We start from the raw sequence: 15,679 nt of genomic DNA on the forward strand, positions 1-15,679 counted from the left end.
AGATCAAGGCGAGGAAGCTGGACCAGCACGGCAAGGACAAGCCGTCCGGTAAGGATAAGGACAGCAGCAGTAAGCAGGGACAGAAGGACACGGCGGGGGTCGTCGTCGGGGGTGTGCAGCTGCTCGGCGGGAGCAGTAAAGCGAGCAGCGGCGGCGGCGCCTCGATACCGGCGCAGCTCGCTCCGCCGCACCGGCAGCACTGCACCCAGGTGCGGACGCGGCGGCTCATGAAGGAGCTGCAGGAGATCCGGCGGCTCGGCGACAACTTCATCAGCGTGGAGCTGGTGGACGACAATCTGTTCGACTGGAACGTCAAGCTGCACCAGGTGGACAAGGACTCGGCGCTGTGGCAGGACATGAAGGAGACCAACACCGAGTTCATCCTGCTCAACGTCTCCTTCCCCGACAACTTCCCCTTCTCGCCGCCCTTCATGCGCGTGCTCACGCCGCGGCTGGAGAACGGCTACGTGCTGGACGGCGGGGCCATATGCATGGAACTGTTGACCCCCCGTGGGTGGTCCAGCGCCTACACGGTGGAAGCCGTCATGAGGCAATTTGCCGCAAGCCTCGTAAAAGGACAGGTGAGTGTCAGGGCCGGGGGCGCCGCTTCTGTTGTCTTTCATAATCCCCATTTCAATAGCCCATGTTGTGAATTAATGTTTTGAAACGGGAGACGCTCTGAAATGACAGGGGTTTGTGTCATTTGACACCCGTGCCGTGTCAGCGTCATGCGTTATTAATGCGCTATAACCGCTTTACGCATAGGTGTAGTTGCATTTGTCGAGATCTGCCCTGAATTGAGTGCTGCATCTATATTTTAATGCTGGAGGCAAGGTCCTAGCTCCTTATAGGGAACGTCCTAATATATATTACTTTTTATGTGACAATTCGGCGGCCATTTCATGGAATGAACACATGTAGGCTATACAGCTTGATAGGCTACAAGGTCAATTTATTAATATATCTATCTGTTCCACCAGAGTGACATCATTTGATTGAAATGATGGCTTCCATAAAATTACATATAGTCTTGGCCATACAATTCCACAGCATCCAAACCGTTATAGGCATAATAGGCTAATATAGCCTAAAGGCACTCAATATCTAAGACTATAAAGTCTATTGTATTTTTAATATAGGGAAACCATTCAGCTATTCAAAAGCTTTAGCGGGCAGCTTAAATCCTTAATAGAACCCGTATCCTTTGTCCTATCATATCTCTTGGAGGGAGGTGTAGATGGATTGATATGGATAGATGTAGTCAGCTGGTATACCAGCCGCCCTATAGCTGACCATATTATGTAATCCTGTTAAATCTGTATTTCATGTTCCCATGCAGTGCAATGCACCATGCTGCAGCCATGCAATTCCCATGGATTTGCAAACTCACCGACTTTGGTTATAATTTTAGCTATATACATCCAGAATTGTGTCTCATAATGCATGAGCAATGATATGTTCTATTCGCCTGCATATGCCCTTTTCTTTGACGTCACTGTTATGATGACAGCCTTACGTGAGGAAATATGATGTGTTATGTAAACTCGCAGAGCCTCCCTCCCCCCCAAACACCAGAGACCCGACGTGTTCCTTTTTTTCTTCTTCGTTTCTCAGTGATGTGATGATGTAACTGAACGTCACTCTTTTGTCCTGGAGTCATCGTGCATCTGATAGAGGGGGGCCAAGAGTACAGAAACATGTTTACCTGTAAGCATGTAAAACATGTTAAACATGTTTTACATCTGATAGAGGGGGGCCAAGAGTACAGAAACATGTTTACCTATGATAGTGGCTCTCTCAACCTTGTCTGGACCATGAGGGCCATGCACTTGAAAAGCTCAAAAGTATGTGTTCTCAGTCGATTGTGAACGAATTAATGTTATATTCACATGAAAATCTATAGTGTTTCGGGAAATTATTTGGGGGCCCACTTGCAATATCCTCATTGGCCCGCCAGTGGGCCTCGGCCCACAGGTTGAGAACTACTGACCTAGGTCTGTGTCCGTCTGTCTTTTCGGTGTGTGAATCATTTTGTTCGAACGATTAAAAATGGTTTCACCATACATATATTTTTATACTGTACATCCCCATCTAAAATAGCTCCCCAACACCATGGGTTTATCTAGATTTGTTGCTTGGGGTGATGAGCCTGCATGCTGCTCTGCAGTGCTTCCTAATTATAGTGCAGTGTCTTCTCTCTGTAGCTTACTAATGGAGGCAATATTGATTAATTGTGTGCACGTGTGTGTGCGTGTGTGTGTGTGTGTGTGTGTGTGTGTGTGTGTGTGTGCCTGTTTCTGTTTATGTCTGTCTGCCGTGTGTGTGTGTGTGTGTGTGTGTGTGTGTGTGTGTGTGTGTGTGTGTGTGTGTGTGTGTGTGTGTGTGTGTGTGTGTGTGTGTGTGTGTGTGTGTGTGTGTGTGTGTGTGTGTGTGTGTGTGTGTGTGTGTGTGTGTGTGTGTGTGTGTGTGTGTGTGTGTGTGTGTGTGTGTGTGTGTGTGTGTGTGTGTGTGTGTGTCTGTCTGTGCCTGTCTCTTTTTTTCAAAATTTTAGCCCACGATTTTGTAACCCATTTTCTCACCCAGTGTCAAATATATAATGTAATCCTGGGTTTACACTTCCTCTACCAACCTGGGGAGAGCAACGGACTGACCTCATGCTTCCTTCGATGCATGAGGAGTCCAAAGCCGCTTCTTTTCACCTGACAGGGGGGAGTTTCACCGGTTGGACGTAGCGTGTGGAGGAACACGTTATTCCAACCGCTATGTGTTATGTGCACACATTCAGGGCTTGTTCATACATGCCCTGATTGTCTTGTCTGATTTACCGGTCTCCCCTGCACTGTGAAATGACAAACAAGCCTCTATAGGCTTTAGAAGGCTTTAGAATAGTATAAATATAGATGTTAATATGTAAATATAGATATGTAAATATAGATATGTTCTTTCACACTGGCTCCCTGTGACAACATGGAGGTGGGCGGCTTGTTTAGAAGCTGCCTCTATTTTTAGTGTGAGTGGATGTGCAGAGTGATAAACAGGTGAGCTGAAAGAGAACAAACCTGTGTCCTCCTCGCTCACAGATGTAGGGGCGAACATGAACACACATACTGTACTGCGGCGTACATACACCGTGTGTGTGTGTGTGTGTGTGTGTGTGTGTGTGTGTGTGTGCACACACAATACAATGTATGTTCAAAAAACACAAACGCACCTCAGTGGAGATGAGAGTACACTTAGAGCAGTGGTTTTCAGCCGTAGACTCCCATCTGTAGTTATGTTGTATATGAAAGACTTGTTTTGTTAAAACATTTCAAAATTATTAAAATCTTTTCACACATTGTAAAGATCTTTTGGAAATAGACGATCTAGATTCTAGAAGATCAGATCAGGATCCGCAGATCATGTAGATCAGCTATTTGCGATTAGCTGACAGAAAATAGGGTTAAAGTGTTGTTATTGCTACATGAACTCATTTTGGAACCCTCCAAGGCTCCCTTGAGGTCCCCGGATCCCACTTTGAGAACCACCGACTTAGACTAAAACGTATCTCTCTTGCCTGTTCTTTTATCATCAATGGTTGGACAGAAAGCTTAAGCTTCAAACACATGACCATGACAACAGGAACAGAAACACAGCAGCCTCAACATTGAGACACCACACTCTAGTCTGCTCTCACTGCAGGGACAGAGCAAATAATCAGGTGTCATTTCAAGTGGATAGCACTTAACGACAGACGTCACCAACACCACTCTTGTGGTCATGCCACTGTTCCCTAAAGTCTACCATCTAGGGACTCTGGCGTTTACCATTTAGGCGTTTAGCAGACGCTCTCATCCAGAGTGACTTACAAGTGCGACATCAGAGTAAATTGAATGAACCCTGGCCAACAAACTACAAGGTAAACACTAAAAGGTCGCTTTAGTAGTGTGAACTGCAAAGAAAACAGCTTAGTGCTTCACAGAAACTACATACAAAAACCTAGAATCTGTCTTACTTAGACTCTAAACAACATGCTATCTGAATAACATTCATAGCATTTGTGGTCAAGCCAAAAGAAAGGAAAATATCTGAATAAATAAACCAATGTTGGTTTGCATTTTCATTTGTCTTTTGATTTACACAGTATACTGTATATCTGTAGTATGCATAGGTTAGAACCAATGTGTCAAGTAATCTTGAACAAACATAGGCCTACTGTATCTCTACTACCTCTGACCATTCTGGTGCGTTGTCCAAATAAACTGATGATAAATCAAAAGATGACAGATTTTTAGGACTGATGAAGGCTGGATAGCTGAAACATTTGTCATCTTGTGGCATTACATAAGGATTTAAAGAATATGGATTTTTATCTCTTTGTGCGACACTCTGTGTTTTGATTTATTAAGACAAGTCATCTTGTGCAATGCAGCTGTGCTGACTGGACAGCAGCATTTAAACGGTTAACATGCGCAGAAGCCTTAAATGATCTCACGCGCGCACACACACACACACACACACACACACACACACACACACACACACACACACACACACACACACACACACACACACACACACACACACACACACACACACACACACACACACACACACACACACACACACACACACACACACACACACACACACACACACACACACACACACACACACACACACACACACGCTAACCTCAACCATGTACAGTACTATCCTGAGGGCCATATTATGGTCACGACATTGATCCTAGTATGTTTACCCTACCCCCCCCCCCCCCCCCCACCACCAACCACGTACATGTCAGACCGACATTACGCAATCCCCAGCCAGCCCAGAGCTGCTTCCCAACATGCACTGGGTTCCCCTCCCCGCCCATTGACTGATCTCCATTCACAAGATTACCCAGCAGCCACTTTACACAAGTGTGTCCCTCTTCAATGAGCGAAGCGCTTAGCTGAGATAGATAAACACTGACATATATGCCTTGAGCACACATTCATCCCATGTGTCTGTGTGCCCGTGTGTGCCAGTGTGTGTGTGTGTGTGTGTGTGTGTTAGTAGTTACACCTTGCTGTCTCACAATTCTCCACCAAAAGAACGTTGGTTCTAGAACTGGTTCTGTTATAGATTCTTGGAACATTGGTGCTTTCACGGAACTGGACACGGACACAACCATTGCTGAATGCTTAGAGAGCCCGCCTGGGGAGCAGGAGTCCCCAGTTGCCTCAGGTTTGATTCCAGGCTTGGCCAGCAATGTGTGTTGAATATGACCGGTCCAATGTCCGTTTCTTGGGGGAATTCAGTTGTCAATAACATTTACAGTTTGTTTCCTTTCTTTCTTTCTTTTTGTATCGCATTTTTTATCGCATCTGCATAGTTCAGGGCAAGAAAAAACAAAACAAGTCTTTTTTGGTTAGAGTTCCGAACGAACTTTTAGGGCTCTGAAAACAATTCAACACTGGTTCGAAATTAGGCATGAAAAAATAACGGAACCGGTTCAACCCCGGTAAAAAAGAAGCCACAGTGTTCTTGTCACATGCACAACACCCAGCACGTAGGGCCCCTAGGGCAGAGGTTCCCGACCACTGGTACTTGTACCACTAGTGGTACTTGAGCCCCCCTCTGGTGGTACGCAGAGGAGTCGCTCAGAAAAGACAAAAAGACAAAAGTGGAATGAAATGTTTATATTAATACAGGTAGTTCTTCTGACCAAGCAATTGGTTGAAATAGGCTCTCCAGACGTGCTGAAATGAGCATGACGGCACACCTAGCCGTTAATAGAAGATTTGGGGACGGATTAATCACATTAGAAATATGTGTGCTGATAGACAGAGTTTCGTCAGAGCAGCAGCAAAATTGGCTTAGGAATGGAACAAAAACAAAACGATTCAAAGAATTAATTACATTTTCCTCCTGTGTTAGTAGCTGAATAGGATGGGGCAGGTCTATGCTCCTGTATTTATTTATTTTTTTTGGCTTTCGCCTTTATTTTATATATTTTATGGAGGGACAGACAGTAGGCTGACAGGAAATGGGGAGAGAGATGGGGGGGAAGACAGCAGTAAAGGCTGTCAGGATCGGGAGTCGAACCTGTGGCACACTGCGAGACTGGATTACCAGCCAAGGTGCCTGGACCACTGAGCCATGGCCCAGGCCTCGCTCCTGTATTTTATTTTATGTTATTATGGTGATACTTGGAAAGCCAGATATGTTCTGTGGTGGTACTTGGTATTAAAAGGGTTGAAAACCCCTGCCCTATAGGCCTAGGGGACAAAATATATGTCTTTCTCTGCACACTGTTTTGGATGAATAGAGCACAATGCTGCTAATGAAAGCCCATTGTCCAATCACAGGATTTTGTAGAAGCTTCACACTCTGGATCTTACTGTGTGTGTGAGTCTCCTCCCATATACAATTAAGTCAAAATAAAACGGTGTGTACTTGTGTGGCTTTGGCTTATAGTGGTACACCCTGTTCAGAGCCACTCATCTAATGGAGGCATGATGTTCAACTCTAAATGACATCAATCAACCATAGTAATCCATTTCCAAGATGGCAGCAGCCATTTTGAGATGGTGACAGCAACCATATGGCAGAATGTGAAGATATGCAGAGATAATCAATCACAGATATTACATGACATGTCTATGGAGATAATGTGTGATGTATTCATTGCATCTCAATGACACAACATAGTGATATTATCGAGGGTTGCATGGAAGGTTTTCAATTATCATTGTGGTTGTCTATATTATCAATTTGTATCATCTTTTGATGGGTGCAGTGCAGGGTTTCTCTGCAACATTTTGTGGGCTTGATTTCAGGATCTATGTTTTTAGTGCAGTGATTCTCAGACTCAAAAGGACTCCTACCAGGCCTCACGTTGAGAACCAGTGGTCTACTAGTCTAGAATAGATCATTACCCAGTCCCAGATTGTCCCAGATCTTTTGGATTCGCTACTCCTCCCACAGTTTTGACGGTACGCACTTGAGCCATATCTCAAGTTGACCGGCTTCTTCGGGAATGGTGTGCTTGCTCATTGCTAAGAGAAATGTTGTATAGTTTAATTGATATTAATTTATTCGTGCATTCAATTTCCCCATTGACATGAATGGGAAAATGCGAAAACTCACATGGCATCAATACAGAGCCAAAAGCAATTCCATTTTCATCCATAGGGGGAGACGCAAATGCAAAAAATGTAACCATTTGTTGCAAAAACATGATTTTTGGGGGGATAAATCCCCTCCGAATTACTTCCACATGATCGCACGGGTGAATTGACATTGTAATTGACTAGCAAAATAAGTGGGAAGGGCCTATGTAAGCGATTGCGGCAACCACCCTTTGCAATTTTTCAAAATTGCGACCTTTCTAGTTTCCATTGTTGTGTGTGTGTGTGTGTGTGTGTGTGTGTGCACGCGACGCGCGCGCGTGTGTGTGTGTGTGTGTGTGTGTGTGTGTGCGTGTGTGCGTGTGTGCGTGCGTGCGTGCGTGCGTGCGTGCGTGCGTGCGTGCGTGCGTGCATGTGTGTGTTGTTTGACTGCCCGTGAAAAACGGAGAGATTGGAAACCAGGACTAGGGTTAGCGTCACTAGATGCCACGTTGAAATTAGGCCAAAGTTGTTACCGGGATGGAAACTGTAACCCTGCTCACCAGCTCGCTCAGTATTACAGTGTCACCTCCTCTCCATTTAAGCCCCACAAGTCCTTTCTATTGTGGCAGGCGGACAGTATTCAAACCTTGTGTTGTAATATTATAACACTCAAGACAGAATGGGGGCAGACAATTACCATAAACATTCCTGAGAAGCACACACAGAGACGGGCGGCGTACAAAAGTAGTAACAAATTAACGAATCGGGTTAGTCGGACATATTGGCGGGTCATCTGGAACGAAGGGGCCTAAATAGAGAATGTGAAGGTTGAACTGTCAGGAATCAGAAGCTGGACACTAGTGCAGTAATGAGCAGACAGGAATTGTGGGGCAAAAAGGAGTTTACTCGACAACGGGCTGAGAGCAGGTGTTATAAAACAGGCTGGCACAAAGTGCTTCCGGAAACAGGCTAATATATCAACAGATATACTGACAGAGACAGGGCGTTTAAAGACACAAGAGCTAGCAAGACACACTGCCACATGTGAATGTAATGGACGATCAACATGATTGGCTGGTACAAACAGGCCACATGCGAACACGATTAACAATTAGCACAGGCTAATTGGCCGGAGGAGAATGACAGACAGCTGAAACTGGAGTAAAACGAGGAACGTTACAGAAGGAAGAGACGCACGCGCTGACGTCATGGATACGCCATGACTAGGGATGGGTACACACACACAGACACACACACACGGGCGTGCGTCTGTCACCCGACACCAACGCTTTCTCTCTCCTTGCAGTGAGGCAACTCAGGCAAGGCGCAAGACTCCTGTCCTAGCTCTCTTAAAAGTTTCCTCACGTGAACTTCATTTGAAAATTACGAAAATTATGCCAACAGCTCAAATTTGTATGTAACTAGAGGAGCTTGCTTCTCTGTCAGACACAGCACGTCTCTAGACTCCTCCACAACAACTCCATGCAGAGAGATAGCTCCGCCTCCGGCAATCTGCAAACCACAACGTGTCGCTGATGCAACGCGGTGTAGGCTTGTAGATCAGCTCTGTTCCCTTGCGCGTCTATTAAAAGGAAAGAAAATAAATATATAGCGTGCGACTGCGTGTCTGTGGGAACCGATAGAGAGAACCGAAAATTGAATTTATTGTAACGGGTGCCCGGTACCCAAGCATGTTCGGTTCGGTACATGCTTGGTCCCGAGGTTCGGGACCCACCCCTAGCCATGACCAGTGCTTAATTTGTAAATTATTAGGTGACGGAGCTTGCGTGTGTGCACAAGCACACGAGAAATTCATTTTTATTATCTTTTTGACCTTTTTTAACGCAACCAACGGCCAGTGACCCGCCCGCCCGCCCGTCAGAACACAATAGAGTAGGCATATAGTAGTAGGCACATTTGCAGCAGCAGATTCCACAGGGACCCACCGGCCGTAAGAACACACTACAGCTATAGTAGGCATCTGCAGTTCAGTTGGCACAGCGGCACAAATGAGATTACTACAGTATAACATTAGATACTGTATAAAATACAGTATAACAAGTTATGGTACGTGGCCCACTGGCCCATCATCAGAACCGTACGCAATGCTAAATACCTGCGCGTTGTAGTTGTTGTCCTCCTTCTCCTCCGCCGATGACAACTCCGCTACTACTACTTCATTCTGTAGTCTTTTTTATTTCGGGCCCACCAAAGCAATCAGATATTCAATTCTGAGCCATGCTGTAAAGCCGGGTGTCTTTGCAAGATTTCACAAAGATGGCAATGATAACCAGTCAGTTCTGTTCATAAGAATCAACTAAACTCACCATTTGTTTTGAAAACAAAACGCATGCTGTCCACAAGGCTAAACTCCAAGTAGCAGTTAAACTATTGCTTCATAAAAGTATATGTTCCATATTCCATGTGCAACGAACGACAACAGATGCAAAAGTCGCGGGAGACTGAGAGTTGTTTTAGTTACGCGCCGTCAGTGCCCGTCACTCATAACACAGGCTTGACAATGTGTCAAGGGGGTTCCATTAGCCACCTATTTCCTCTCAAAGCGGGCACACATTTCAAAGTGTTTTTGTTTTGTACTTGCAATGTGATCATTCAACCCATGTTTTATTTTGGAATCGTACTGGAAATAGAATGACCAGGAAGAAGCCTAGTTGACGTGAAAATGAATATAGAGACGTATTGTATATTGTAGCCCTTCTACAGGTACTGGAAGGCAGGAGGGAGGTTCCGGCGCTGAGCTCCGCCAAGCTCCACCTCACCACCGAAAATCCAAACTATGAATAGGCCTTAATGTACCTCCATAAAATTACACAGTGTATACATCGGAAAGCAAGTTATATGTCTTCTCTTATTTTCCATTGCGATTACTTTACGAAGGTCTCAGTCATTCAGAAATAGTGTTTGTTAGTGTTTGTTCACTGGTCACTGGGCTCTCTTTGACTCCAATGCATTCCACCAAACTTCCGGGTGTAGTTTGGCTCCCATGGTGCGACGAATCTGCCGTCTGGAATCACATGATAGCGAAAATGACGTTGGTGACTTACTGACCTTTTTTTATTCATTTTTATTTTCCAACCTAGAGGACTCATTAGTTTGAGTTTTAACCTCATGAACCCTAGCATCCCTATTCTGGGGTGAAAAGCCATTTAAATGTAAAAGCTCCCAATGCGCTGCAATGTGAAGCGTTGTCTTGGGAGCTTGTAGATTTGGTGTAGATTTAAAAAAAGGAGCAAAGCCATGGGGTACCCAAAGTATATAACATAATGGGAGGACCTATAATACCACAAGACCTAAAATGATGCTTCTGAAGGCCTTGTGAGGTGCCGACATTTCCTTTTTTTTTGCAGTAGGCCTAAAAACTGCTCTCGCACAGAGATTGTTGAAAATACAGTGGTGCCTTTCTACAGCAGCGTGCCGTGCACTATTAGGCAGTCACAGCAGCCCACTGCAGTAATGCAAAGCGAGGCTTTTTAATCTCCATTTGTGTGTGAACAATTCTTTTGAACGCAGATGTTCAGCCACATACACACAAGAAGAGCCTAATTTAGGGGATTATACTGTTTAATGTGGTTGAAGTGTGAGTGACAGACAATTGGTTTACCGGCGTCTGCTGATATAGTCTGCTAGCCAGCCTGTTTGGCGTGTGTGTGTGTGTGTGTGTGTGTGCGTGTGTGTGTGTGTGTGTGCATGTGTGTGTGTGTGCCCTTCTCTTTGCAAGCAATTGGCCTCTAAAATACTAGTACAGAAATACAGATTTACGTTTAAGTCAAGCAGCGCTATTAGAAATCCATTGACAACACTCTCACCCGTGAATCGCATGTTTGTCATGGTTCCGTGTCACGGGCACGCGTATCAATAATTCTCTCAGTTTGTGTGCCCTTCCATTCTTTCAATAGCAACCTGGGGTGCCCATCCGATTTCTCGAAAAAACAATTGTTGGGTATTTACGTGAGTGTGGTCCCGTGAATTTGTTGCGTGCGTGCTCGTTTCGTGCACACGCCCACGACTCACGAGACCTGGATTCGGTTTAGCTTTTCTTTTACGCGTGCGTTGTTGCGCCCCTCTTGAGCAGACCTGTCGTTGATCCAGGCAACAACGTGTGCGTTCCTCGCTCCCCGTTTGCAAGGCCCTTTATTGTCAGACAAAGGCGCCCACACCCACACCTTCATTAGTTTTGTGTGTCTTTGTTTTTCATTGCATGTACTATAAACTCCAGTGTGTGAAGAAGAGAAGGTGGCTTTCACCTTGCATCTTATCAGAATACTATAGTGTTCCGGATGCAATGTTTTTTTGCTCCAGTCACAAGAGTAAATATATGTTCATTTATGTGAATGACAATGAACTGGCGGTCATTATTGAGAACTAAACCCTGACAGGCTGATGTAGGACCCTAACGTGAGGTGGAGGGGTCTCTTTAATTGATCGCAGTCCCTCAGGGCTCTGTACTAGACCCCCTACCGTTTCCCCTCTACAGCAAATTGATAATTTTATCGTATAACGCCAAAAGATTATTTTATTGCTTCCACTAAAGGTAATAGTGCATTTAGATTGTATATTCACCACGGGTGTTGCGAATGAGCCAATTTCTCTCACCACAGGTGTTGCAAATGAGCCAATTTCTACCGGCCTGTTATTCATAGCAGAGGTCTGTTACTGAGTAGCCTCGTGAACCCAGGCATTTTCCTTTTGTTTTAGCTATTGAGACATAACAGACCGTAAAATGCTGTGAATGCCCAATCAGAATCGAGCATTCAACCAAGCCGTGTAATAATCACATATAGATGCATTCTTCATTTACTGATGTAATGGGTTGTTACAGAGTTCACACTCATTTACCTCCTGCCTCGTGACGAAGGGTACATTGTCACTTCTCATTGACTGTATAGCATAGCAGTGGGTGTGGATTTCTGGTTTCCATTCGTTTTTCCCATAGAGATTTACATAAATATTTATATCAATCAATTATTTTAAGCCTAGAATCAAGGAGAAGGAGGGAGGCCACTTGCACACTGCCATGCACTTGCTGGTTCAAGAGCTTATATTTAGATGAATAACGAGCAATGTTTTGGTCTTGCGACCTTCCTCAAGCCTGAGGAAGGTCGCTCGTGTCGAACGACATGTCGCTCGTGTCGAAATGTCGCTCGTCATTAGACATAGACCGACCCTAGGGAACACCGGGAGAACATGCAAACTCCACAGAGAAAGGCCACTTTCGCCAACCCCACCTATAGGGTATGGGCATTGATGTATATAAATATTTTTGTAAATCTATGGGAAAAATTAATGGCCTATTTTTCAGTGGAACCAGAAAACCACGCCCACTGGCTGTGTCCACATAGAATGCCTTTTGAAGGCTGTACCCTAGCCCTGTTTTTAGGACTCGAACCTTCGGCAGGAATTTTCGAGCGAACCTTCGAACCATTCATTTGTAATTAATTTGAAAAATAACCTTGGAGCTCCGAACCTCGGCTCCGAACCTCGAGTTAAAAAAAGGGGAATTAAAAAACAACAAAAAAAAACAACGAATGGTTCAAGCCCATTAATTAAGATTCGAGTGCCAACCCTAACAAGCGAAGGTTCGAACCCCGAATGTTCGGGGACAGACTTACACCGGGGCTCCACCGGGCGCGGCAGCGTTGCGTCTCCGTCACCGTCAGGGAATGTTCCCTTTTTAATCAATGAAGGGTGGCTCCACTGCCTGCGTTGCGTTGCGTGACTGCATTAAAATTGCCCCGGTTCGTTTTTTGACGCACGCACGTCGCACGCGTGATGTGACACGCCCGGTGGAGCCCCGGCGTAAGTTGTCAGTCTTCCATGTATTCATAATGGTAAAGACGCGCTGGTGCGCTTCCCTTCCCAGGGCTGACTGGCATCATGGACGCTTCAAGCTGGAAAACAACTAAACGTTTGGAAAGGAGCGCCGGTCATTTTGATCCTCCTGATTGTATGTGACAACCCGACATTGTATCATTGCTAGCATCTCAATGATTGATAGGTTCCAACAGTGTTCACGCTGTGTGCTATGGACACGATATCCAAAGCGCTCCTCAGCTCAAAATGCGTTCTCTGTGGACACACGGCCCCTATATTGCTCTAAAAGGCCTCACTGCAGGCCACAAGCATTTATCAAATCTTGGTCCACAGGAGGAGGGCCAATTGAAAAAAAAGAGGTCAGTGCAACGCACTGTGAAATAGCTTGTTCATAGGCTATTTTAGCAATTCTCGCTAAGCCATTTCCTAATGGGGGGGGTTTCAGCCAGAGGCTATGGCAGTTTGTATTGGTCAACCAGCAGTGTGTCATAACATCTCTCTCTCTCTCTCTCTCCCTCTCTCTCTCTCTCTCTCTCTCTCTCTCTCTCTCTCTGCACAGGGACGAATTTGTAGAAAAGCAGGGAAGTCCAAGAAGGCGTTCAGCCGCAAGGAGGCGGAGGCCACCTTCAAATCCCTGGTGAAGACCCATGAGAAGTACGGCTGGGTGTCTCCTCCAGTGTCAGACGGCTGAGGGTCCGGATTCAGACCCCCGGGGCCAGCCGGACACGGCCCGGCTATATCCCCGACGCGGAAAACATGTCACGCTAACTCAACTTCACCCCCTTACGTTTCACCCCAAGGGTGCTTTTCGTTTTTGTTTTCCTTTCTTTTTTCTTTTTTTTCGTTTCTCATGTCACCTAACGAAATGAAGAAGAGGGAAGAAAAAAAAAAAGAACTCTTGAAGAGTGAACATTCGCTGTCATCGTCACTCGTCCTCCAAGAAGCGACGCTTCTCGTTTCATCCCCGCCTCTCTCATCTCTCCCTGAGAGATTTACCCCCCGCGGGGAAACCTCAGCAGGAGTTGCAGAGTCTCGAGAGGGAGGTGTGTGTGTGTGTGTGTGTGTGTGTGTGTTTGTGTTTGTGTGTGTGTGTGTGTGTGTTTGTGTGTGCGCGCGTGCGTCGCCGGGACAACCTGCCCGCCGAGAGTGCGTGCCTCGGAGTGTCGGGTTACTGGGATTGGATTTCAGGTGCATGTAAACACACGCGCACGTGCAAAGGGACACGAGGCACCACGCGTGGGACTTCTCTGGGCCCACATGAAAGACTACTGAATGGACAAGACCCCCCCCCCCCCCACAACACACACACTACTCTGACCTCCCTTTAATCCCCCCCCACACCACCCCCACCCCTGACTCTCTTAAGTGTTGTAGCTGCCGTGCGGAAAACCTTGCATGTAGAAGTGTCTATTTGTACGTCTCTAAATGTTTTGATGATTTGAACATGGTGGACCCTATTGGAAACAAGTGTAATGCTTAATTGGGTCGTCCACTCACAGTTAACAGCCTTTGTATTGAGTTTGTGCTTGAAATGTACTGTAATTCTGCAAACTGTTAATAAATTCTTCAATCAATCAATCAATCAATGTCCCAAAAACCGGACAGACTTAACCACTTTCAACCTGGGGGTCCCTGGTGAGAAGAAAAAAGGAGAAAAAAACGATGAAACATGGAGATACAAGGTTTTTTTCCGCACGACAGCGACAATATGCCGACGACGTCGCACTGATCCACCGTTACCTTTTCCTTCGCCTCACAGGCTGTCGGATCATTTACATATAAATGAAGCTGTTAATGTTTAATAGACGGCAGCGCACCGGTGTTTATACTCACTCATTTGCTATTTTCTTTTCCCTTTCTTCGTTCCCTTTTCGACTGTGCTGTTGTCCACAGTTCAATGCAACATGAAGATTGTAATTTATGCGGAGCTGTGCTCTCTCTCTTTTTTTCTCTCTTGTTCTCGCTCGCTTATTTCGCCTCTCATTCTTCACTCTCTCTCTCGTGGCTAAACTTAGAGCTCACTGTTGTAGATGGATATTGATTGAAATATATATATATCACGCGTTTGCGTCATGCAGACAATGTATGATAAATAGAACGACAGTCAATCATCATTCTGTGTGTCTCTTTCTCGTATCTCTCTCTCTCTCTCTCTCTCTGTCCTTTCTCTCACTCTCTCCTCTCATATTATCATGAGAGGAAAACGACTTGTAATTCCCATGATTTAGATACCAGATGGTATAGCCGATGGCCAAGCCTCAGTGTGTGTGTGTGTGCCCACGCGCGCATGTGTGTGTGTGTGTGTGTGTGTGTGTGTAATGAGCTAGTATGAGGGATGTGACCCCTTTAACCAGAGGAAAAGGAAAAAGTGATGTACAGTGAATAAGTTGCGAGGCCCATGGGGAGTGTTATTGTGGAGGTTGGCACCTTGCACCATCCGTGTTGCATCGTCTTGTTGTGTGTGTGTCATCGTATTTTATTGTGCGAGTGTGTCTGCCGTGTGCACAGGCCTCGCCTCTCTCCGATCCAATTAATTACCAACCGACTCTGTTCTGCTTGCTGGACATTTAACCGTTCTCCAAAATAAACACATTCTTTGCTTTGCTGGACACACACAATTGCACATTCACAATTTAGGCACTCGGCCAACGCTCTTATTTCGGAGAGACATACAAAATGCAGAGTCTGAGTAAGCGGCGTGCACCTGTCCTGTGCGCGTGCGCACGCACGCCCCCCCCTGCAGCTGAAATGAAGACGGACGGGAGCAG

The 15,679-nt window shown here is 45.7% G+C and overlaps 1 protein-coding gene across 1 annotated transcript in view; it reads left to right on the top strand.

Annotated features, from left to right (window-relative positions):
• ube2ql1 (ubiquitin conjugating enzyme E2 QL1) overlaps positions 1-13,604 on the top strand; it is a 14,720-nt gene extending 1,116 nt beyond the window's left edge. The window contains exons 2-3 of the mRNA XM_079521826.1: positions 1-581; positions 13,471-13,604. The exon at positions 1-581 is cut by the window's left edge and continues 340 nt beyond it. Coding sequence (XP_079377952.1) covers positions 1-581; positions 13,471-13,602 — 713 coding nt within the window. The 3' untranslated portion in view covers positions 13,603-13,604. The remainder of the gene's footprint in view (positions 582-13,470) is intronic.
• The last annotated feature ends 2,075 nt before the right edge of the window (positions 13,605-15,679 follow it).

Source organism: Electrona antarctica, assembly GCF_951216825.1.
Source record: "Electrona antarctica genome assembly, chromosome: 15".
Taxonomy (NCBI): Eukaryota; Metazoa; Chordata; class Actinopteri; order Myctophiformes; family Myctophidae; genus Electrona; species Electrona antarctica.